This window comes from Macrotis lagotis, chromosome 3 (genome assembly GCF_037893015.1).
Source record: "Macrotis lagotis isolate mMagLag1 chromosome 3, bilby.v1.9.chrom.fasta, whole genome shotgun sequence".
Classification (NCBI taxonomy): Eukaryota; Metazoa; Chordata; class Mammalia; order Peramelemorphia; family Peramelidae; genus Macrotis; species Macrotis lagotis.
In genome coordinates this window covers 239,116,680-239,142,186 of record NC_133660.1, presented here as the reverse complement: position 1 = coordinate 239,142,186, position 25,507 = coordinate 239,116,680, and the positions used below count along the sequence as shown (strand labels likewise).

General features: G+C 34.4%; 1 protein-coding gene across 3 annotated transcripts in view; it reads left to right on the top strand.

The window, feature by feature from the left end:
- SBF2 (SET binding factor 2) overlaps positions 1–25,507 on the top strand; it is a 483,290-nt gene that overhangs the window by 201,237 nt on the left and 256,546 nt on the right. For all 3 annotated transcript variants that reach the window (XM_074230291.1, XM_074230290.1, XM_074230292.1), the window contains exons 4-6: positions 2,935–3,057; positions 4,436–4,546; positions 7,337–7,442. In XM_074230291.1, the coding sequence (XP_074086392.1) occupies positions 2,935–3,057; positions 4,436–4,546; positions 7,337–7,442 (340 nt within the window). The remainder of the gene's footprint in view (positions 1–2,934; positions 3,058–4,435; positions 4,547–7,336; positions 7,443–25,507) is intronic.

The following is a 25,507-nucleotide window of genomic DNA, read 5'->3' as shown; positions in this document are numbered from 1 at the left end:
AGGCCACACAGCTAGGTAATTAAGTGTCTGAGGCCAGATTTGAACTCAGGTACTCCTGACTCCAAAGCTGGTGCTCTATCTACTGTTCCACCTAGCCGCCCCAAGTTATTAGTGTTTTGTTGTAATTTTTTTCATATGTCTATTCATATCCATTGACCATTTAGTGATTGAGGAATAGCTTTCATTATGAATTTAAATCATTTGCTATTGGAAATTATGCGTTTAGCATTTAAATTTGCTACAAAGATTTTTCTTCCCAGTTTACAATTTCCTTTCTAATTTTAGATGCTTGGTATTGTTTATGGGAAAAATTAATTTTATATAATTAAAATTGTCCCTTTTTTCTGCGATTTTCTCTGTACCTTGTTTTTTAGGAATGAAATCTCCTATCCATAGAACTGAAAGCTAAATTCTTTCTTTAATTTATTTATGGCATGACTTTTCATATAAATCCATTTAGAATTTTTCTTTATATGTGGTATAAACTAAAGAATTTATCTAAATCTAATTGTTTCCACACTACTTTCTAATTTTCTGAGTAATTTTTGTTATCCCATTACCTCAATAGTGGGTTCCTCCCTTGTAGGAGTTGTTCAGTCAGGGTTGGATGATCAGTTGTTGGTTATATTATTGCCAGGAATTCTTTCAGGTACATGATAAAGTAGATCATCCAGTTCTCAAATCATGTGATTCTATAGCTACTTCCCCTCTGGGTAAGGATTAAGAACAGGATCCTTATAGTGTAGGATGCCAAAGTGTTCTGGTAGAGCATCTGGTGATTATCCACCTTGTCTTTCAAGCCTTCCTTACCTCAGCAGCTGCTGTTGCTGGAGTGCACTGGAAAGGTAAGGTAGGGGTGGAGACTGAGAGAGGAGAAAGCAGGAGACCAAGAAGGCAACTTTAGTGGTGCACTTGTTTTCTTTTAATTTTAACTTTTTTGGGACTTTTCATTTTTTTCTTTTTGATTGTAGTTCTATTATTTCATTTGGCATATTATTTTTTAAGGTTTTTGTGGTAGAAGTCTAGAGAACTGGGGTTGGTTAAGATCTTTCAGTCTTTGGATCTCAGGAACCATAATTCTTATTCTTATTTCATCTCTTCTCCTGTCCTCTAATTCACAGTATAATAAGGATGTTTGAATCACTGTACAGATTATCTGTATGTTCTTTTAATTTTGTTCTATTTATTAATAATTCTGGGACAATTCAAGCTGGATTTCTTATCAGAGTAAAAGCAACAAGGTTCTCCAAATGGGTGAGAGCTAGACTTGAATTCAAATCTAACCTCAGACACTTACTAGTTGTATGGACTTCGAAAGTCACTCAACCTCTCTCAATCTTAGTTTCCTTAGTTGTAAAATGGGAATAATAATAGCACCTAACTAACAAGCTTGTTGTGAGAACCAACTGAGATAATATATGTATAGTGATTTATAAATCTTAAGGTACTATGAAATGTTGGCTATCATCATCATGATCATGATCATCATCATTGTTCATTCTGCCCGCATTCAACAAATGGAGAGAGAAATGAACCCTTTGCTCTCTATTTCAGGTTGTGCCTACTCTCTCCCAACAAACAGTTTTAAATGTGGTATCATGACTCTCCCCTTGTAACAAAATGAAATAATGTGTGTGAAAATGCTCAAAAAGAGTGTATATGGTACCAAATATTATTGTTGATATATTGTTACTGATAGCTCTTGATGAGCAAGGACTGTCTTTTTAGCCTAACATTTGTGCAGTGTCTAATACAGTGTCAAAGGGTCTAAGAACTCAACAAATGTTTGTTGACTTTGTAGATCATACAGGCTCTATGTTGGTCCACTTATTTATTTATTCATTTATTTATCTGTTTATTTATTTATTTAATTGTTTAGCTATATCTGTCAAAGGTTTTTGGATAAGAATGAAACTTGAAATAGGTAAAATCCAAGGACTATTTGTGGCCTTAAAGCATTATGTTTTCCTTTGCCAATAGAGATGCCATTCATAGAAGATGCCATCCATAATATTAAGATCCCATCTAGTAGCTCTGCCTGGAGCTTTCCAAGAAATATGAAAATACTGTATAGTCAAGGCCATGTGAAAGATGAGACCAGAAAATCAGAGAAGTTAACTTTTCATTCATCCTCTTCTGTTTCTACGAATAGTGAATAGTCTCTAATGTCCTTTTCAGCTCTAAACAAACACTCTAGAACATACGGGTAAAATTATAATTCTAATTGAATTTCTTTTTAGATAATAATGATAGTCTAGTAGGTATTTCTCTCCCCTCCCCTACACATCTGGTTAAATGGAATTTGAAGGTGCAATGAATAGTGAATTAAGTAATACCTATTTTGATATTTTAAATGAGCTGTAATTTAAGCTAGCATAGTTTTTACATTTATATCCTTTATTCATCTTAGTAGATATATGATAATCTTGATGTACTGCCATTGCCAGAAAAATTCATCAGATCATACATACCTTTGGGTAATGATCTTCTCTACACTTAGCTTAGACTAGTACTTGCAAGTCTTCCCATAACAGACTGAAGTGCTTCTCTCTTCATGGAAATATCTAAAATCTGACAATTCAGAGCCCTCATGAAACCTCCATAAAATCCAGCTGGAAGGAGCTTCAGAGGCCATATGAAGGATAACCCCTATATGATGAGACAGTGAAGAAGTAGGGAGATTGAGTGATTTGGCCAAAGTAACAACATAAATATTATGTGTCATTTGTTCTAAGACTTCACTTTTTTTCTTTACTCTATCTCAGCTGACTTTCTTAAAGTAATTTTCTTCCTAACTTCCAATTTAAAATTGCCTTTATCTGCTTAGGAGAACATTTGAACTTCATCATGATTTCTTAATTGATCTTCTGATGAGGTACAAACCAAGGACAATACTTGTTCCTGTTTGTTAATTGCTCTGTCTCTATTTTCTAGGGAACAAAACAAGAAGATGTTGAAGGTGAAGAGGAGGTGACTGGCTTGATTCAGCCTGCAGAAGTATTTGCTCCCAAGAGTTTGGTGTTGGTGTCCAGATTAGATTATCCAGAAATTTTTAGGGTAAAGAACCTCATAGCTGTCTCACATGATCTATGCTAGTTTGCAAATCTATTTTTAATGAATGTTGATGACAACCTTATTAAATTTTAAATGTCTCAGTATAGTTTTAAGAATTTCCCAATTATGTGAAATTAACCCAAACTGAATAAAATCCTTGAATGATGGATGGAAAACCTGATAAATTAATGTGATTATTCTAAACTCCTGACACTCTAATTTATAATCCTTGATGAGTTCTAAGAACATATTTTTATTATAAAGAAACAGTTACTTTTTAAATTATTCCAAACAAACTTGATGTGTGGAAGAATATAATGAGCATGAAGATGGTCTCTCAAGTACTAGTAAAATAAGGAGACTAATAGAGGTTTTGACTTGGTCTACTAGCACCAAATGCAGCACAAAGCTTCCGCAGTGGGATTGCAAGAGTTTTCTTTCCTTGGACCCTGAGTATTGTCTCATCAGCAACTATTTTTATTTGTGAATATTCAGAATTAAATAATGATGACATGATATATGGTTAGGGAAATAATTTACCTACCACAAAAATTAAATTACAAGAAAGAACTAAGAAATATGTTGATTTGTCAGAATTACAAAATTGTGGTCTGATGTAAGGGAAAAGGAAAACAAAAAATCTGTAAAAATTATTTTTAAAAAGTTAATAAAAATTCTTAGGTGTAGCATTTTATTATTTCTACTTGTCATTGCAACTCTGGTCAGTTCCTGAGGGGCAAGTCTTTTCTCATCCTAGCATGAAACACACTGATGACTTTCTTCTTTTCCTTTGGAGAGTAAGATTAGGACTATGATTTCATTGAACCTGGTGAGGATTCCTGCTGGTGAGGAAATTCCCTTTCTAGAGTCAGATCAGCAGTGCTCTTCAGCTTATATAGACTTAGAAAGTTCCCTGAAACACTAAGAATATCTTGTCAAAGATCAGATAATAATGGGCTAGAAGCAGGTTTGACTTGGGTCTTGATGATTGTGGGACTGTCTCTCTATATAAATATTAATGTATTTCCCCTAAATAATGACTAAAACATATGAAATATTATTATAAAACAAATTTGTGGAATTTACAAAGGTTTTAACTAAAAAAAGTTTTTAAGTGTTTTTAAAAACTTGGGGATTTTTAAGTTTGTTAAAGAAATTTAGCTATTTTCTCAGTTTAATGGAAAAATTGGAAATTTAACAGAAAAATTTAATTTTCAAAGTTTCTGTTATATAGTAAGATTTCATAAAATATATGGCATTCATTATATAGTTATAGTAAAGTAGTCTCATTAGGTTCAAGGAAAAATTTGACTTTTCATATGAGATAGAGAAATAGTTTTTGCACCTCTGTGTTCATTATCTGCTCTCGTTTTATTTGTAGGCTTGCCTGGGCCTGATCTACACTGTGCATGTGGATAGTCTGAATTTCTCCTTGGAGAGTCTCATTGCAAATCTCTGTGCATGCCTTGTCCCAGCGGCTGGGGGTTCTCAGGTAAATGCAAGAAAAAGGGAGCTGGGGAATGGAATATTTTTCCAGTTAATTTAATTTGTGAAGAAAGCAAAAAATAAATTCTTGGAATATTTTTCTTTAAAAAAGGGATCATAGTTCAGTTAGGTTTTGTCCCCATGGTCTGCCTTATAAAAAGAACAAAAATTCCATGCTTTACTTAGGTCATAAGGTTAATTTTAGTGGTGGATTTCCTTTACAACAAGGCATAATAACAAATTAGGTTTGTGTAACTTGAACTCAACTTAAATTTAATTTGAAATATGCACATAACATAACTCTAATAGAGTTTTTTTAAAACCTGGATTTTACAATTTTCTTTGTCTATTTTACTTTTTCTAACTTCATCTTTAGCTTATTGTTTTACTTTTACTAATAATTTTTGTAAAAATAAGATATAATCATAATCCTTTATCACTTTGTTACTTAATAATATTTGTAAAAATTTCTTCTCTTCTATCATTATCTTATTTTAAGTAGGAATATGGAAGGAAAAATGCAAGAGAATAGGATGCAAATAAATATATAATTAAGTCATAACTGCAAATCGGTTGAACTAACCCATGAAACAGAAAAGGCTAACAGAATTTATTAGAAAACAGAATCCCATGGTATGTCATTTACAAGCAATACAGATGACACACAAAGATTTACAGAGATAAAATGAGGAACAATAGCAAACTTTCTTATGCTTCTCTTGAATTTAAAAAAAAAGCGAGGATAGCAATCATAATCTCAAATAATGTTGCAGTAAGTATGGAAAAGATTAAGAAGGGATAACCAGAGAAGTCAAACTAAATTATATTACTAAAAACATCCACAAATAAAGTATCAATTTCACCAATTAATATAGATTTTCATAACATAAAATATAATTAAATTATAGAAAGAAGTTAAAATTTTAATATTGAGGGATTTTAATGTATTCTTCTCAGACCCAGACGATACCAACAAAAGATAAGAAAATTAAGGACTTAAATAAAATTTCAGAAAAAGTAGAGATTATAAGCTTTCTGATGATTATTGAATGGCAATAGAACATTAATTTTATATTCTAAAGTTGAATATAACAATTTTACAATTTGCAATTTTCACAATATATTGAGGCTCAGAGATTCCACCAATAAGTGTAGAAAAGCAGAAATATTAAACATTATTTACTGACCTTATTATAAAAATTATATTCAATAAAATGCCCTTAAAGAAATAACTTAAAAGTAAAGTAATTGGAGACTAAGATAATTTCAAAGAAATGATAGGTCAAAGAAAAAATATCATAACAATAGAAAATTCCATTATGACAAAAATTAAGGCAACATCCATTAACTTGTGAGATGTTGCCAAAGCAGTTCTGAGAAGGAAATTTAAATCTCTAAATACTTTCATCAAGAAAGGAAAGGATAAAACAGTGAACTGAAGATAAAACTTTTTTTTGTTATTTGTTTTTTTTGCAAGGCAGTGGGGTTAGGTGACTTTGCCCAAGGTCACACAGCTAGGTAATTATAAAGTGTCTGAGGTTGTATTTGAACTCAGATGATCCTGACTCATGGACTCATGCTCTATCCACTGCGCCACCTAGCTGCCCCTGGAATATGTTTTTTAAAGGTAGTATGAATTTTTTTCTAGATTATTGTTGAAGGGGGGGCAGCTAGGTGTCACAGTGGGTGGAGCACCGGCCTTGGAGTCAGGAGTACCTGAGTTCACATCCGGCCTCAGACACTTTATAATTACCTAGCTGTGTAGTCTTGGGCAAGCCACTTAACCCCACTGTCTTGCAAAAACCTAATAAATAAATAAACAAATAAATAAATAAATGAATAGATTATTCTTGAAGGATTTTAAAGAACATTACTTAAAGGAAGAAGGGAATGATACACACACACACACACACACACACACATATATACACACATACATATGTATATAAACTTTTTAAAATATTTATATTTTAAATAAAAACGTATATTTCTTTGTGTTCTGGAGTACTGTGGACAGCATCAATATGTCATTGTGGTCTATCTGTTGTGGGCTCCTCTTTGTCTTACATTTACCTATTTCCACCCTCTTTATCCCATCCTCTCATCTGCTTCCTTCTTCTCAACAGAGCACATGCTGGCTGAGCCTACAGTGAGGACTAGATTTAGCCTTGAAGGGGACTTGACTTTGGGAGATTTTTCTTTGATTTACTTTACTGTTTTTTATGATCTGATGAGCTTTTTTTTGGAAAACTGTGTACATCTTCTGTTTTTAACTTTTTTTTCATAAAATATCACATGAATATACAGAAATAAGGAAATTTTAGCAATAGATGATACTACATTAAATATGTTCATTTTCTACTAAGTTCTATTGCTCTCCTCTTCTTTTGTGAACTGCATCTTAATCATGCATTTGTAAATCCTGGGAGGGTTGTTTCATTTTTGTGATTATGTCCCCACCTCTTAGCCTAGTCTTGGCACTAAAATTGTGAAGCAATTTGAAAATGCTCACACATTGATTGAAGATCCTTGCTCTTGCTACTCTAGTTTATGCAGCTTCATGACTAGCCTAGTACACAGCAAAGCTCCAGGGGTCTAATCCCCATTTATGTCTATGGAGTTACTTTAATTTCTACAGAACGGCTTGAATTAAATTCTAAATTTTCATGTGTATGAGAGTGAAATTATATTCTTAAAGTTGAAATTGTGAAAACATAAATATGACAAGTCTATGTGTTTGCAGATATTGTCTTATATTTACTCTAGACAAAAAGAGTGATTTTTTTTTTTCCTACAGAAGCTATTTTCCTTGGGAGCAGGAGACAGACAGCTGATACAGACGCCTTTACATGAAAGCCTTCCTGTCACAGGCACCAGTGTGGCTCTTCTGTTTCAACAATTGGGTATGTCTGGTTCCATAATGAACTCTTAGGGAAGATGAGGAGATGCTTTCATTTTAGGTCAGGTTACCCATTGTGAACATAAGAAAATTTTTATTATATAGATTTTCCTAGTTTTATTTACTTTCCTCCTTTCAACTCTTTTTGGGACCTCATTATATAGTATGTTAGTTCTTCAATCATAAAGCAAATGTTTCCTAATTTTTAATTTTGATATATGTCCTAAAAATTACATTGGATACAACAAACTTTATTTTTCCCTTTTCTCAGAAACTAAGTCAGAAAGCTTCTGAAAGCTGCTGTCGGCCCTGACTTAGAGACCCCTGCACCTTTGTCCCTTAGCTGTCCCAGTCCATGCTTTCTTTCAGATACTACCCACCTCTAGCATAGAATCCTAGTGTCTCACTCTGGTCTTGAGTTTTGTCCAGGGTTTTCCCTCTGGAGTCTTTCTCCATGAGGCATTAACTATATGGTTGGCATTCAAGGAGATATTTAAGGAGAGGGGTGATGATTTGGACAATGTTGGAAAGAAATGCTAAGGAGACCTCCTAGTGCCACTCAAATAGAACATGTGCTCCTCTGGTTGACATTAGAGCCCCCTCACACCTGGACCCAAGCTGCATCTCCAGTCTCTCCTGTTCTCCCAGCAGCCTGACTATCCTTTGCAGTTCATGGCAGACCACCTGCCATCTCCTGTCAATGCCCTTCCTCCACGCTCCCATCAGAGCTCAGGCCAAGGGCTCTCTCCCTCAGATGGGCATTCCTGCCCCTGCCCTTCAATGCCCCAGGGTCTCCCCTGCAAAGTCACTTTGTGTGAATCTTGTGTGTCCACAGTATCCCTTCCAGTTCAGTTTATTCACCTGTCAAAGAAGAGGCCTTGGCTAACCTAGACTTTAGGTTCCATTTCCGCTCCAGGTTGTGCTAGGTGCCTCTGAGGCAATCTCTTGTGAGTGTAAGGCACAAGAACTACTTCATCTTGAACTTGTAGCCTTAATTAGTGTTTTGCCTGGCAAAGAGCAGGTGCTTAATAAATACAGACTTGAGGGTTGACTGATAGGGAGGGTGGTTCTATTGCAGAGTGCCCTGTCAGGCAGTTGTTTAGATTTTATTCTCATAGATCTTTATTAGATTAATAGATATACATCTTTAAATAGATAAAAACTAATGGATTAATCTTTATTCTCAGTGGGAAGTTATTAAAAGTTCTTGAGTAGGGTAAAATCATTGTTTTTGGGAGAGAGCCTAGAAATAAGAAATAAATTAGCATAGGGGGAGGGAGGGAGAGAGAGAGAGAGAGAGAGAGAGAGACAGAGAGACAGAGAGACAGAGAGACAGAGACAGAGACAGACAGACAGACAGACAGACAGACACCAACTGAAAGGGAGATCTTAGATTTTTTTCTACCTGTTCATTTCAAATGAATAGCTATGGTTTTGGAATTTCAACTTGTCAATTGGAATAAGACAGAACCAAATTAAAATGTACTTCTGGTTATAAAGAGAGGAAGCATTTTTATATTTTAAAACCTGCAGTAAAGAAAAGGAGACATTTTGGATCTGAAAATGGAACTTGATGCCTGGGTTAATTTTTCTATCATCAGACCAGCCTTCTGCAACTGAAAGAACCAGAAACTGTTTGTTGGAACATTTTAAATGTGGCCCAAATGAAAAAGGCACAAATAGCAGTATTTTAAATAAAGGACAGAAGTTAAAAAATGTTGGACATAAGTCTTAATCTTGCTTCATTAAGTTCAAAAAAAATAAAAACAAGCTATTTTTGAGCTTCTTGGAGACAGACAGCATTTACCATCCTTTTCTGTTTCACTAGGTAATATTTCTCCTTTGAAAACCCCAGTGTACTACTGTAGAATTGAATGTGCTATACTTGAAAGAAAGTGCTCAGATAAGATCTTGTCTTTGATACTCAGAAAAAAATCAAAGTATGCCCTTAGTTCATTTTCTCTCTGTCTCTCTGTCTCTGTCTGTCTGTCTGTCTGTCTGTCTCTCTCTCTCTCTCTCTCTCTCTCTCTCTCTCTTCTTTTTATTAATTGGGAGAGTAGACTTCTGGCTCCCCAAAATACTAGTATTGTCAAGGAAATATGTGCCTCAATAAGGCCATAGTGCCAACAATTCTTATTTGATCATGAAATCTATTTCTGAAAATCTAGTATTATATTTTATTTATATTTTCAAAGACATTTAAAGATACTCATAATTAACCATGGCAGTGAAATATAAACATTTGTAGTTTTCTTCCTAAGCTTGTATAGTGACTCATTACAAGTTGGAAAAAATGTTTGTTTTAAATTGCATACATATCTGGTTTTTAAACAGAAAACTTATTATAATCTTTATCTAATCATAAAGAAAATGAAGTGCTTCCAAAAATTAATTTGATTTCTCTGACTTATATTGAATAAGTGAAACAACCAGAAATTGTCTTGATTTATTTAAGAATGTCATGGAAGAAAATAAAGCTATATTGCCTAAAAATATTTTTGTTAATGACAGTAAATTTTGAAAAATATTTATTCTTTTTTTCTGAATGTTATTTTATTTTATCTTTGCAAAGATAGTTTCCAACATTGATCTTTTTGTAGTCTTTTGAGTTCCACATTGTTCTACCTCCCACTCTTCTTTATTCCCTCCCTATGACAACGAGTAATCTTATAGAGATTATACAATTATACATGTGCAATCATGTTCAACACATTTCCATATTAGTCATTTTGTAAAAGAAGAATCATAGATAAAAGGAAAAAACCATGGGAGAAAAGAAAAATATATAAAACAAGTTTTAAAAAGTGAAAATAATGTGCTTTGGTCTGCATTCAGACCGCTTAGTTGTTTTTTTTTTCTGTGAATGTGAATTGTATTTTCCGTCAAAAGTCTTTTAAAATTGTCCAGGGCAGAGCCAAGGAGATGGTGCAAAGCTCACAAGCCCCTGGAGCTCTTCCCAACACAATTTTAAATAAAGCTTCTACCCAGACTTTAAAGCTACAGATTACACCAAAAAAAAAAAAAAAAAAAAAAACCCAAAACAATGAAACAAGTTTTCAAGATATCGTGGAGGAGCTTCAGTAAAGGTTTGTTTCTTTGGGAGTAAAGGAGAAATACAGCTTAGCATAGATGGGAATCGGAGGCTCTTAGCCACAGCACAGCTCAGGTCCCAGCTCAGCAAGCATGGCAGCAGACCAACAGTGAGGGTCCCAACCCCAGACAAAGTTCGAGGCCTGCAAACACTGGGATAACAAGAAATCATGAAGGAGGGAACAAACCTCTGCATAGACAACACCGTGGCAGTCAATAAGCCTGGGACCAGATCCCAGCCCTAGCATAAAAAGCTTGGGACTATACTTCCTGTATCCCAGAAGCAGAGCTCAACCATCAAAATGAGCAAAAAACCAAAAAGAGCACTAATCACAGAATGATTAGATTTGGATAATAAGGAAATAACGGATATGAATGCCATAAAAAATGCCATCTCAGAAGTAGAAAGTAATGACAAACTGCCTGCAAGTGAAGTCTCCAAGGAGTTTATGAATTGGCCTCAAATCTAAAATCATGGAAGAGCTTAAAAAGAAATTCAAAAGCCAAAGAAGAGGGAAAGAAGAAAAATGGAGGAACAAAATGAGAACCATGCAGGAGGATTATGAAAAATTGAATGAAGAAATCAATTCCTTCAAAAGTAAAAATAGTCAACTGGAAAAAGAATGTAAATCATCAAAAACTAAAATTGACCTACTGGAAAAGGAATATAACTCATCAAAAAGTAAAATTAACCAACTGGAAAAGGAAATACAAAAAGTAATTGAAGAAAATAAAACCCTAAAAATTAGAATTGAACCAATAGAAACTAATGACCCTTTGAGACAAAACCAAAAGGCTAAAAAAAAAAATAGAAAAAATGTAAAGTACTTTTAGGAAAAACAAACAACCTAGAAAATAGATCCAGGAAAGATAATTTATGAGGCCTTTTATTATATGAAGCCTCAGTCACAAAAAGAGCCTAGGAATTATCTTTCAGGAAATTTTCATGGAAAACTACCCTAATAACCTAGAACAAGAAGACAAAATAAAACACCTCCAAATTCACAGAACCCCTCCAGAAAAAGACCCCAGCATAATAACTCCAAGGAATATTGTAGTCAAATTCCAGAACTTTCAACAAAAGGAGAAAATATAGCAAGCAGCTAAAAGGAAGCAATTTAAATACCAAGGAAGCACAATCAGAATTATGGAGGACTTATCAATTTCAACATTAAAGCATTGGAGGGCCTGGAATATGATATTGTGGAGGGTGTAGACCTTGGATTACAAGTCAAGAATTAACTATCCTGCACAATCAGAATATTCTTTCAGAGAAAAAGATAAATTTTCAACGAAATAGAGCACTTTCAAAATTTTCTAATAAAAAGACTAGAACTGGGGGCAGCTAGGTGGTGTAGTGGATAAGGCACCAGCCTTGGAGTCAGGAGTACCTGGGTTCAAATCCGGCCTCACACACTTAATAATTACCTAGCTGTGTGGCCTTGGGCAAGCCACTTAACCCCATCTGCCTTGCAAAAACCTAAAAAAAAAAAAAAAAAGACTAGAACTGAACAGAAAGTTTGATCTTCAAATACAAGACTTCAGAGATGCCTAAAAATGTCAACAGAAAGGGGGATGGGGAATGCTAGTCAAGAACATTAAAACTGTATAAATCCTTAAAAAGAAAGAAAATACATTTAAGTCCTGAGAATTGTCTTTCTCTCAGGAGTGTTAAAAGAAACATATTTAGAAAGAAGGTCTGGGAATAGGGTGACTACGAAAGTGTTGAGCCTTTAGCCCATCACCACCTTAGCTAATGAGGATTGAATATAGTTCCAAGCATTGTACTTAAAGACCATGGATATAAAGGAGTCATGAAATGATGCAACTATGAGGGTTTTATTTTCTATTGGAGAGTTCTTAGAACTACACATAATTAAATGATGAAGTAATCTTACTTTACCAGTTACTTTAGTTAAGGAGGGTTGTAGTGCAATAGGGACAAAGGTAGAAAGTGTACTTAGAAGGGCTGGACATAAATAGACCATGAAGTGATCTCACCTTATTCCATACTTTAGTTAGCTAAAGTGTTTAGCTTTAGTTAGCTAGAGTGTTGTGCTGTAGTTGGCGTGCTATAGGGACAGAGGGAGAGAGTGTACTAGAATTGTCCTTGATGTCTGAACTGCTGAGAGGAGCTGCATCCATTCTAGTTGCTATCACACAGTGCTGCTGTTAATGTGTACAAGGTTTTCCTGGTTCTGCTCACTTCCCTTAGCATCAATTCATGCAAATCTTTCTAGGCTTTTCTGAAGTCCGCCTGCTCATGATTTATTATAGAACAGTTGTACTCCATCACATTCATATATATAATTTATTCAGCCATTTCCCAGTTGATGATTTTCAGTTTTTTGCCACTACAAAAAGAGTTGATTTGAATATTTTTGTGATCTCTTTGGGATAGAGCCCTAGTAGTGGTATTGCTAAATCAACAGGTATGCAGAGTTTTATTACCCTTTGGACATAGTTTCAAATTAATCTCCAGAATGGTTAGATTAGTTCACATCTCCACCAACAAAGTATTAGTGTCACAGTTTTCTCACATCTCAAACATGTATCCTTTCACCTTTTTGTCATATTGGCCATTTTGAAAGATTTGAAGTAATAACCTTAGAGTTGTTTTAATTTGTATTTCTCTAATCAATAATGATTTAGAGCATTTTTTTTCATATGACTCTAGATAACTTTGATTTCTTCATCTAAAAACTGCCTGTTCATATCCTTTGACCATTTTTCAACTGGGGATGACTTGTATTTTTATAAATTTGACTCAGTTCTCTATATATTTTAGAAATGAGACCTTTATCAGAAACACTAGCTGTGAAAATTTTTGTTTCCTAGTTTTCTGCATTCCTTCTAATCTTATTGCTTTGGTTTTATTTATGCAAAAACTTTTTAGTGCTATATCTGAGATATGTATAAGATAATATATCAAAATTATACATTTTGCATTTTATAATGCCTTCTAACTTTTATTTGGTCATAAATTCCTCTCTCTCCCTTCCATAGATTATCAGATAAACAATTCCTTGCTCTTCTAATTGGTTTATGGTATCACCCTTTATATCTAAATCATGTATCCATTTTGACCTTATCTTTGTATATGATATGGGATGTTGTTCTATGCCAAGTTTCTGCCATATTATTTTCCCCCCAGAAGTTTTTTTTTTTGGTCAGATAGTGTGTTCTTATCCCAGAAACTGAAATCTTTGGGTTTATCAAACAGTAGATTAGTATAATTATTTATAACTATGTCTTGTAAGCCTAACTGATCTGCTACTCTATTTCTTAGCCTACTAAGTAGTTTTGATAATTGCAACTTTATAGTATAGTTTTAGATCTATTACACCAGGTTTTTAATTGAAACAATTTATATGGAAATTGGGTTAAGTAACTTGTCCAAGGTCACACAGCTAGTAAATATCAAGTGACTGAGGTCAGATTTGAACTCAGGTCCTCCTAACTTCAAGGCCCATGCTCTATCTACTGTGCCATCTAGCTGCCTTTTAGTTAAACTTCTAAATGAATTATTATAGTCATTATTGATATATTTTTGTTGTCTATCATTTTTTAATATTTACTTGTTTTCATAGGTTAGAATTGTCATTTCAATTGAATACCATACTTTTTTCACCTGTTTCCCCCTTTTTTTTAACTTTTGAGTGGCTTCTTTGTCTTTATCTTTGTTGTTTCATCTTATTTCTTCAGGACAGAGCTAATGTCAGGAAAAAGATGGAAAGACTTGTTATTTTCTACTTTATATTTTTGCATCTTGGTATAATCTAGTTTGTAATTGTGAATTTCTCCTTTTAGTATTGCCCCACTCACCTACTCCTCTTTCATTGGCATCAATCAACAACCTAAATTTCAGTTAAAGAATTTTTGATGAAAATCTTAGTGGAAGACATGTGTCTCATTTCTCTATTGAGGACTTAATAGATATGAGTGACTTCTGGCTCCTACTCAGATTATATTAAGAACTTTAGCTAGAATTGGTGCTGATAGGATTCAAAATAAATGAGCCTGCTAAGAAATATTGACTTCCCATTTCCATATGAAAATGGAGATGATGGAGGTAATGGAAGTGATGAAGTAGAGGCTAAATAATCACTTCATGAGAAGAACAACTCTTTTTTTAGTCATTCTTTTAGTTTGATGCTTGATTCGATTTAATTAATTTAAATTGTGATATCTCTTTGTCACACAAGTAGTAACTTAGTGGAGTTATACCTTATATCTGAGTCTTCCTACTTCAAATTCAGTACTGTGGGCAGGTAGTATAAGAAAGATCTGGATTTAATTCCCACTTGTTTTTGTTTTTATTTGTTTTTAGTTTGGTTTTTTTTTTTACAAGGCAATGGGGTCAAGTGGCTTGCCCAAGGCCACACAGCTAGGTCATTATTAAGTGTCTGAGGTCAGATTTGAACTCAGGTACTCCTGACTCCAGGGTTGGTGCTCTATCCACTGTGCCACCTAGCCGCCCCATTCCCATTTTTGATGGTTATGTCTTGTGAGGTCTAATATAAAGATAAACAAAATAGTCTCTATCCTTAATAAAAATAATTTTAATATGAAATGTTTATTTAGCACTTATGTACCAGTTACTGTACTAAGATGTTTACAGTTATCTCAGGTGATCTTCAAAGCAACCCTGAGAGGTAGTTGTTATTGTCCTGATTTTACAGCTGAGGAAACTGAGGCAAATAAAGCTTAAATGACTTGCTCAGGATCCCACAGTGGGGAACTGTCAAGTTGGCTTGGGATTTAGATCTTTATTTCAGTTTCTTTTTTTTTAGGTTTTTTTTTTTTTTTGCAAGGCAAATGGAATTAAGTGGCTTGCCTAAGGCCATACAGCTAGGCAATTATTAAGTGTCTGAGGCCGGATTTGAAGTCAAGTACTCCTGACTCCAGGGCCAGTGCTCTATCCACTGTGCCACCTAACTACCCTATCTCAGTTTCTTGATCAAATGAGAAGGTTGGATTAGATGATTTCTAATTTCTAATGCTCCTAATTACTTTGATTATATATCCTTTCAAAACAAAACAAAACAGAGTACTAATGAGATATCTGGTATCTCATAGCAAACTTACATAATACATAAGATAACTTTTTATTACATAATACATAAGATAACTTTTTCAAGTCCTCAATAGAGAAATGGGACCCATGTTTTCCACTAAGATTTTCATCAAAAATTCTTTAACTGAAATTTAGGTTGTTGATCAATACCAATGAAAGGGGAGTAGATGATAAGCAATGTGGAAAGATCCTTGGATCAATAATCAGGAGACCTTGGTTCAAGTTCAAGCCCAAGACCAGATATTTAATTAATTGTGGGACTCTGCCAAATAATTGTTTCAAATTTTTTTAAATTTTACAATTTTTTCCCCTCATCTTGCTTCCCTCTCCCCCTCAGAAGGAAGTCTGATAGTCTTTACCTTGTTTCCATGTTCTACATTTATCAAAATTGAATGTGTTGAGAAAAAAATTATATCCCTAAAGAAAAAATAAAATATGAGATAGCAAACTTATATAATACATAAGATAACTCTTTTAAAAATTAAAAGTGATAGTCTTTGGTCTTTGTTTAACTTCCCCAATTCTTTCTTTGGATACAGATGGTATTCTCCATCACAGGTACCCTAAAATTGTCTCTGATAATTGCACTGATGAACTGAGCAAGTCCATTCAGGTTGATCATCACCTCCATGTTGCTGTTATGGTATACCATGTTCTTCTGGTTCTGTCTGAGCAAATAATTTAACCTTCCTAAGTGTTAGTGTCCCCATTTACAAAAAGATGGTGAAGATAAAGGGAAATAGACTTTGAACTTGAAAGAGATTTTTAAGATTATCCAACTTAAGCTTTAATTTTACAGATGGGGAAATTTAAGTCTCAGAGAGGGTAGAATGCTCTGCCTTTTTAATTACAACATTTCCTGAAAGGCAGGGCCTTCTTCTATATAATCTTTCTTGTCCCTAGAAAGTTGCAAAATGTAGTACAGAATCTTACATTAAATGAGTTGTTGGTAGCAATAATGGTAAATAAATATGTTTATCAAGATAGTCTTGCAGGCATTTTGACCAGAGGGGCATGGTAAAAGTATGGAACACAAGCCATTATCATGATAAACATAAAACGACAATTAGTGATTCACAGTCTACTATGGACAAAGGTATATTTGAATTAGAAGATAATTTTTGAAAAATTCATGAATTAAAGCTTTTTATTTGGTTCTATTTTAGTTTCTATTTGCATTTTAATTACAAATTATAATGAAGTAAAGCATTTTAATTTCTTGTGGGTTTTTTTTTAAGATTTTACATGGCATTGATTATCACCAGCACATTGTGACTCAGTTACCAGATTAAAGTTACTTTTAATGTTAAATTAATTCCCTTCTTTAACTAGGGTAGTCTTTCTTCTTATCAGGGAAAATAATCCATATTTTCATATGTAAAACTTTCTTTTTGTCATTTCTAACAAGGAACATTAGACTTCTCCTCCAAAAACCTTCTGGAAAACTGAAAATAATTATGTTTTCTTAAGCTTGAATTTGACCCAGATTGTATCTTAGTTGTGTTTTTCATAACTGTTTTTCCTGTACATTTCAGTTACACAGCTGATAGAAAGGGGGATAAACATATCCATTCCCAAGGGGAGTGGATCCGGATGGCAATTGTTTGAAGTTTAGAAGACCTTGAATCTTGGAAAGTAGTGACCAATAACAGGAAACAAATAAACAAAATTGAGACATAATTGAGAGCCAGCCCTCTGTCTTAAAGTTGTAAAGCTTTATATCTAAAACTTATATTTCAAAATTAATCCAAAAAAAGCAAATCAAACAATAAAGAATAGAATCCTGTAGTTCTTCATCTCTACTTTTTTGATATATTGTGGAATGATAGGTGAGAACATCATTTAAATTTAGCTTGAATTTGAAAATTTAAAGATTCCAATATCATTTTAGCTGAAGAAATGGGGGGGGAATATGACAAAACCTGATGAAATCACCACAGTGTCATTATCAACTTGCATGCTTCTTAAGGTAGTGAGTAATGAAATGCCCTTTACTTTATTGAAGCAACTTTAGAAACCATGTGCATAATTTTTTTGAGATGTGGGGAGTGTTTTCATTCTTGATTTTCCAGTGCCAGCACTTCCCTGTACCAACTTTGTCAAAACCCACTTTGCAGCATGACAGAACTCTTCTGTAATGTTTTTTTAGCCATCTACCCATTTAGAATATCATTTCTAAGATAGTACATGACAACTTTTTAAATATTTGATCATAGAAATTCTCTCTCCTATAAATTTTTTCTCAGCTTAACAGCTTCAGTTTCTTCCAATATGTATATGGTGTAGTTATAAAAGGGGTCAAAATTACTCTGGGTATCTCCAGAGGGTAGAATTTAGAGTGAGACAGATTTCAGTTAATTATAAAGAATAGCTCTCCAACACTTCCAAATGGCAAGCAATAGATTTTTACCTTACATTAATATTTTTCATAATAGGAAGACCAACTGCCACCTCCACTAATATATTAATACAGTTATTGCTCGAAATCTTCTAGTATTAAATTAAACATTTTTTTCTGTTTTCCAGTTCCATGTGAGTTACGCAATACTTTATGTATTTTAACCTGCCTTTCTTTTATTAATAGAGATTTGGGAAATTTTCCATAGTATTGCTTTTAGTTTGTATTTCTTCTTTGGAAAACTATTTGATAATATCCTTTGACCCTTTATCAGCTGGGAATGTCTCTTATTTTTACACAATTAGAAATCCCTTATAGATTTTTGTTTTCATAGTTTTAGCAGAGATACCTCATACAAATAATTTCCTTCTCTATATCTCTGTTTTTGTTGTTTTTGCAAGACAGTGGGTTAAGTGATTTGCCCAAGATCACACAGTTAGGTAATTTTTAAGTGTCTGAATTCTGATTTGAATTCAGGTCCTTAGGTAATTATTAAGTGTCTGAATCCAGATTTGAAGTCAGGTCCTCTTTACTCCAGAGCTGGTGCTCTATCCATTGCATCGCCTAGTTGCTCCCCATATCTTTTTTTATTATTGCAACCTTCATTTTGTTCCAAATAGAAGAATTTTATTAATAATAAAACTTTTCTGTTTTTCCTTTCATATTCTCTTGGCTGGTATAAGTTTATTCACTAAATATAATTGTGATGTGCATATATATTTACATGAGTGTATATTATACACAATATATGTACACATATACATATAAAATATAACTATATCACAGACAGACATTTGAAAAATTTTGTCCTTTAATTATTTTGAATTTTAATGTGGTATATTGTTCTAAAACAATTTTCTGCCCTATTCCTTTCTTGGTTTCTCAACAAATTTTGTCACATAGGGAGCCTTTCTTCTTGAATTTATTTAACTCATCTTAGCCTCTAGATCTTGATTGTTCATTCATCTGTTTCTCTGTTTTTTCCCAGTCAATACCAGATAGTTTCAACAATTATTGCTATACAGCAAAATTTTAGAAGTGCTAGTTCTTGATCTTTATTTTCACTATTTTTTAATTTTTTTCCCTTGAAACTCTCTTAAGATTTTGTTTTCCAATTATATACAGTAGTAATATGCACCTATCATTTTTCGTAAGGTTTTGAATTTTACAATTCCCCCCTCCCCCCTGCCCCCCCCACAGAAGGTTGTCTGATAGTCTCTACATTGTTTCCATGCTATACATTGATGTAAATTGAATGTGTCATAAGAGTCAACATACCCCCCCCCCCAAGAAGATGGGAAACCTCAAGAATAGAAACAGAGGAAAAAAATTGTACTTCAGTCTGTGTTCAGATTTCAATGCCTCTGTCCCTGGGGTGAATTGCTTTCTTTATCATAAGTCCACCAGAGAAGTTGCTTCAATATTTTTCCCACGGTTGCTATTACTAGCTATACCTCCACTATATTTCTCCCCACTCTTATTTATTCTGTTCCCTCTCTCTCTTTTCATCCTGTCTCTGTCCAAAAGTGTGTTGAATCTGAGTACCCTCTCCCTTGATCTTCCCTGTCTTCTATCACCTATTCCCCCCCTTCCCTACTCCCATTCCCCCTTATCCCATCCCTTTCTTATTTTTCTCCAGGGTAAGATAGATTTCCTCACCCTATTAAGTGCGTATGTTATTTCTTCTCTGAGCCATTTCTGATGAGAATGAAGGCTCACTCATTCCCCCTTGCCTTCCCCCTTTCCACTCCATTGAAAAAACTTTTTCTTGACTCTTAGGTGAAATTTCTTAGCTTCCTTTTCATCTCCTTTTCCTTCCTCCCAGTACTTTCCTTTATCATACATTGACTCCATATTTTTACTATATTATGCAATTATATTCCATTCCTTCCTATGTCCTGTCTATAGACAGTCCTTCTAACAGCTCTTATAAATGAGAAAGTTCATATGAGTCATCAATATCTTCCTCCCATGCAGGAATACAAACAGTTCAATATCATTAAGTTCCTCATAGTTAGTCCTTCTCTTCCACTCCCTCTATGGTTCACCAGAGTCCTGTACTTGGAGATCAAATTTTCTGTTCAGCTCTTGTTGTTTCAGTAGGAAAGTTTGAAAGTCCATCTTTTCCCCTGAAAGAGGATGTTCAGTTTTGCTGGGTAGTTGATTCTCGGTTGTAAACCAAAATCTTTTGCCTTCCGGAATATCATATTCCAATCTCTACAAGCCCTTAATGTAGATGCTGCCAGATCCTGTGTAATCCTGACTATGGAGCCTTGGTAGGTGAATTGTTTGTTTCTGGCAGCTTTTAGAATTTTCTCTTTGATTTGGGAGTTTGGGATTTATTCCTGGAAGTTTTTCTTTTGGGATCCCTTTCAGGAGGTGACTGGTGAATTCTCTTGATTTGTATTTTACCCTCTGTTTCTAGGATCTCAGGGCAATTTTGTTGTATTATTTCTTGAAAAATGAAGTCTAGGCTCTTCTCCTGATCATGGTTTTCAGATAGCCCAATAATTTTAAAATTATTTCTTCTGGATCTATTTTTGAGGTCAGTTGTTTTTCCAGTGAAATGTTTCACATTTTCTTCTAATTTTTGACTTTTTTGGAAGAGTTCTATTTCTTCCTGATCTCTTGCAAAGTCATCAGCTTCCTTTAGTTCCATTCTGCATTTTGAAGGAGTTATTTTCTTCAGAGAGCTTTTTTGTCTCCTTTTCCAGCTGGCTAATTCTGCTTTTTAAGGCATTCTTCTCCTCATTTGCCTTTTGTTTTGCTTTTTTCATTAGGCCTAAACTGGTTTTTAACATATTATTTTCTTCATTATTTTTTTTGTATATCTTTCACCAAGTTGTTGACTTGGTTTTCATGATTTTTCTGCATCGTTCTCATTTCTCCCAATTTTTCCTCCACCTCCCTTAATTGCTTTTCAAAGTCTTTTTTTTAGGTCATCTATAGTCTGAGCCCATTTTCTATTTCTCTTGAAGGTTTTGGATATGGAAGCTTCAATTTTGTCATCATCTGAGTATGTGTTTTGATCTTCCATGGGACTAATGTAATTCTCTATGGTCAGATTCTTCTTTTTATGTTGTTTACTCATTTCATCAGTCCAAGACAGCACTTCCAAATCTTTGGGGGTTTTTTTTTGGGGGGGGCACCCCACTGGGACCTTTATTCCTCCAAGGTCTTATGCTCTCTTGCCTGTGCTTTGATATGTAGAAACCCCTCCCCCACTTCCCTCTGCCCTGGAGCTATAAGGAAGGATCCAACTTGACTACTTAGTATGGAAACCCAAACTGCAACCTGGATCTGAATGTAGGCAAACAGCAGAGGGAGAGCAGAGAAATCTCTGCAGTCTTCCCTTACCAATCTCTGGAAGTGCAGGCTGCTTTCTCCAGATTCTTGCTGCAGATTTTGAGGACAGTGCACTCTCACTCCACAACTCATTCTGTTGTAGCAGAGTTCTCTCCCTGCCCCTTCAAGCTGTTGTTGGTGATCTCTGGGCTGGGCTGGGTTGGTCTGGGCTGGGATGTGGCCCTGCCTTTTTTTTTTTAAAGGTCCTGGTGAAACATACCCTTCCCCTGGAATTTATAAGCTATCTTGGACTGGGACAATGTATCACTCAGTCTTTCTGTGGGTTCTGCCCCTCTAAATTTTGGCTAGAGTCATCATTTGTTTTTTGGAGTTTGAGGGGGAAGGAGTTCCTGGGAAATGCTGCCTTCACCCCACCATCCTGGCTCCACTTCACCTTTGAAACTCTTAATCTATTTTATCATCATATGAATTTTGGTTTTAGTATATTCTGTAAAGTTTTCTCTTATTAAATGGATTAGTAGAGTCCTGGATTTATAAATTCACTCAAATAATATTTTCCTTATTACACTGGTGTAACAAACAAGGAATATTTATTATTTCTCAAACAATTTAGTAAGTTTTTATTTCTCTAGTATGTTTTGTAATTTTATTTGTATAAATCTAGTGTGTGACCTATTAAATTATCTTTCAGCTATTTTATTCAGTCTTATAGTTATTTTAATGAAATTTCTTTCTTTGTATTTCTTCTATTTTTGATGTAATATACAGAAGTTCTGTTGATTCTGTGATTTGATATTATATAATATCATCCTCTTCATTTATTTCACTAGGCTAATTTTTTAATTTCATAGGATTTTTGCTTGTTTTTCTTTTTTCTTTTTTCTTTTTGCAAGGCAATGGGATTAAGTTATTTGCCCAAGGTCACACAGTTAAGTATTAAGTGTTTTGAGGCCAGATATGAACTCAAATCCTCCTGTCTCCAGGACGGGTGCTCTATCCACTGTACCACCTAGCTGTCCCATAATTTCATAGGATTTTGGAGTTTGAAGAGACCGTAAAGAGCATCTAATTTAATCTCCTTACTTTACAGAGAAAGAAGCTGAACACCTGAGAGATTAATTGAATTGTCCAAAGGTACAAGTGACAGAGCTGGGATTTAGGTCCATAGCTTCCCGTTCCAAGTCTTGCAGTTCTTTTCTTTATGCCATAATGCTGCTACCAAAATTTCATGTTATTGAAATGACTATCTGATGAAATTACACTTGGACAGATTTCCTTCATGACCTTATACCTGGAGAAATTTGTTGTCTTTGTTACTTCATATCATTATTAAAAAATACATGAATTACGATCTGACTTGAAATTTTGAGGATCTGTAGCCTTGATTGTTTCATGTATTTGTGTCTAAGTAAGTTATGGGCTTTTTGTTGTCAGTGACTTATGAATACCAAGAATGTTTTAGCACAGTACTTCTTAATAGGGCACCAGACATGGAGTCAGGATGCCCCAGGTTCAGATCCAGCCTCAGATCCTTTACTAGCTTGATTTCCCTGATTAAATCACTTATATTTTCCTTCAGTTTCCTCATCTGTAAATATGGGGATGAAAATAGTGCCTAACTCCCAGAGCTGTGAGGATCAAATGAGATAAGAATTGTCTGGCACCTTTAGTCCAGGGTGGGCATGTAGGAAGCTTGTCAGCAGGTATAGATTGATTGAGTAAGCCTATATTTTGCAAATGAAAACTAAAGCAGGAAATACCTAGTAAAGAGTAGGAAGACCTAACTAATGGGGATCTCTGTTCCTTTTTCCCACTTTTTTTTGTTTGTTTCTCTGAAGGCTGCAAACCAAATACCCCCTATGTTCTGTTTTTCTTCCATCAGACTTTAAGAGCATGATAAACACACCTTAGTAGATTTGGGACTCGTGTACTACTAGGTTGTTGGTTTTTTAATTGATGAATATGGTCCTAAATCGTCTTAAAATATAGAATGCAAAAGGTTTAACTCTCAGGGTAAACACATAAAGTCTTTCTTCATATGGTTTAATTTGACCCTCCTTGGTATGCAGGTTCTTAGACTGGTCCTGGGCTACTTCATGAAATAATAGGATCATCTTCTACTTGTTCTTTTTTTGTTTGTTTTGATTGGACATTTGTTTGTTTGTTTGTTTAAAATCCTTATTACACTAGGTCAAGAATTCAGTACCTGGGGGAAATCTTTATGGCACATAGACAGGAAGCAGATAAGAATGTTGTGAGTTTTCTATTCTTGACCAGTTTTCTTTCCTGTGTGTGTGGTATCAGGATAATAGCATAATTTAAGCTCTTGGATGTTTTCTTCTTTCTAAGGATTGCTGTGATAGTAAATTGTTTTTCCATATTTGAGCATTCTGCCTCTGACAGTGGTCACTACAAGGTCTTCTCTCCTTGGTGACTTCCTGTTAATCTGCTTCACCTCTTGCTCACTATCAATTTTTTTTTTTTAGGTTTTGCAAGGCACATGTGGTCAAGTGGCTTGTCTGAAGCCACACAGCTAGGTAATTATTAAGTGTCTGAGGTCACATTTGAACTCATACTCCTAACTCCAAGACCCGTGCTCTATCCACTGTGCCACCTAGCCGCCCTATCAACTTTTTTTAAAGCAAGAATCCTAATTGTTTCCTGTGTGCATTTTAGTGGATTATTTGGGTTTTGAATGTAGCACAAAATGACTATTTTCAGTGTTAATAATATTTTTTCCATTTTAGGAATTGGACTCTATGTGATTTAGTTATTGCAATATTTTTCATGCCAAAGTATTATAGACTTACAAATGGACAGAACTTAGAGATCATTTAAGTTGCTCATAATCCCCAAGTATAAAAGTGTACTGTAGATGGTTAAGATTACTTGGGACAGAGAGATGCCAGGACCAGAACCAGACCAACCAATATTTAATTTTCCCATGTCACATTAAATTCAGAGTTGAATTTAGGTATCTATATAATTCTTTTTAATGCCCCATTAATTTGAATTTCTTATTTCATGAAAAACTTTTGGTGCTATGTAAATAGCTATTCAAAAGGAATTTTCTTTTGAACCCATAAATTAACAGTATGATAGAAAAGGAAACATTTTATTCATGTACATCCTTATGCTTCTTTTAGTCCTTCTTCCTGTTCTACCAATTAAAATTATGTAATGACTTTTGAAGTGGGATTAGCTTTTGCAGTAGAAATGAAAAGATTCTGTGTTCCTGAAAGTAAAGTTTGAAAATACCCAAGAAGAAAGAACCAAGGTTTCTGACAATTGTTCTCTTAAGTAGCATCTTTAAAGAGAACATTCTGTTTCTTGGATCAGAATAGTGAGCAGTCTACTCCAGTAGGTTTATGGCCATGCAAGAGACCTGGGTTTAGAAACCTCTCAAATTGTCTTTTTGTTGAAGAGTGAATGTTTGTAGTTGTTTTTTATACTCATAAAGAATTGGAATCTAATGCCTTTAAGGGATTATTAATGCCCCTTTCCCAATTTTTCCTACAATGTTGCTGTTGCTAATCTTTCATCTTCCATGCAACTGCAATAAAAAATAAAATAATATTTTTCCTCTTATAACTTATATAGTAAAGATAGTTTTGGAGCCATAAGAAATCAGAACATGTCTTATGCCCCAGAGGAAGGAAATAGGAAATTTAATATTCTAGTACAGCCATATCCATGATTATTTTCTTGACAGTTTCAAATTCCTTCCTTTGAAGACTAAAACAAGCTTTAATCCATGGCTTCAGTTTTTGCTGTAGAGGATCTTCAGGGGACTTGAAGTTCATTTCAGCTTCTCTGAGTACACTATGGAGAGGAAAGACCTGTTGCAGAAAGCATGAGTTATATCTTGAAGGAAGACGAGATTATGAGAAGCGGAAATAGAGAGGGAGAACATTCCAGGGATGGGAGACCGCAGCTGTTCACTAGTGGTATAACTTGACATTTCCCAACTCCACTGTAATCACCATTGCTTCCTTGGAAATGACATTTCCATATTCCTTGCTATGCCTCCATTGCTACTACAATTTCTTTAGCTCCACTGGTTCTTCAGTCATTGTCTTTGACTCAGGATGTCATCCAAAAAAGAAAAAATTCAACAGTTGGAATCAAAAGATCATAAAGCTACAGCTTGAAGGGACTTCACAGTTCAACTCCTTCATTTTCATGATGTGGAGACTGA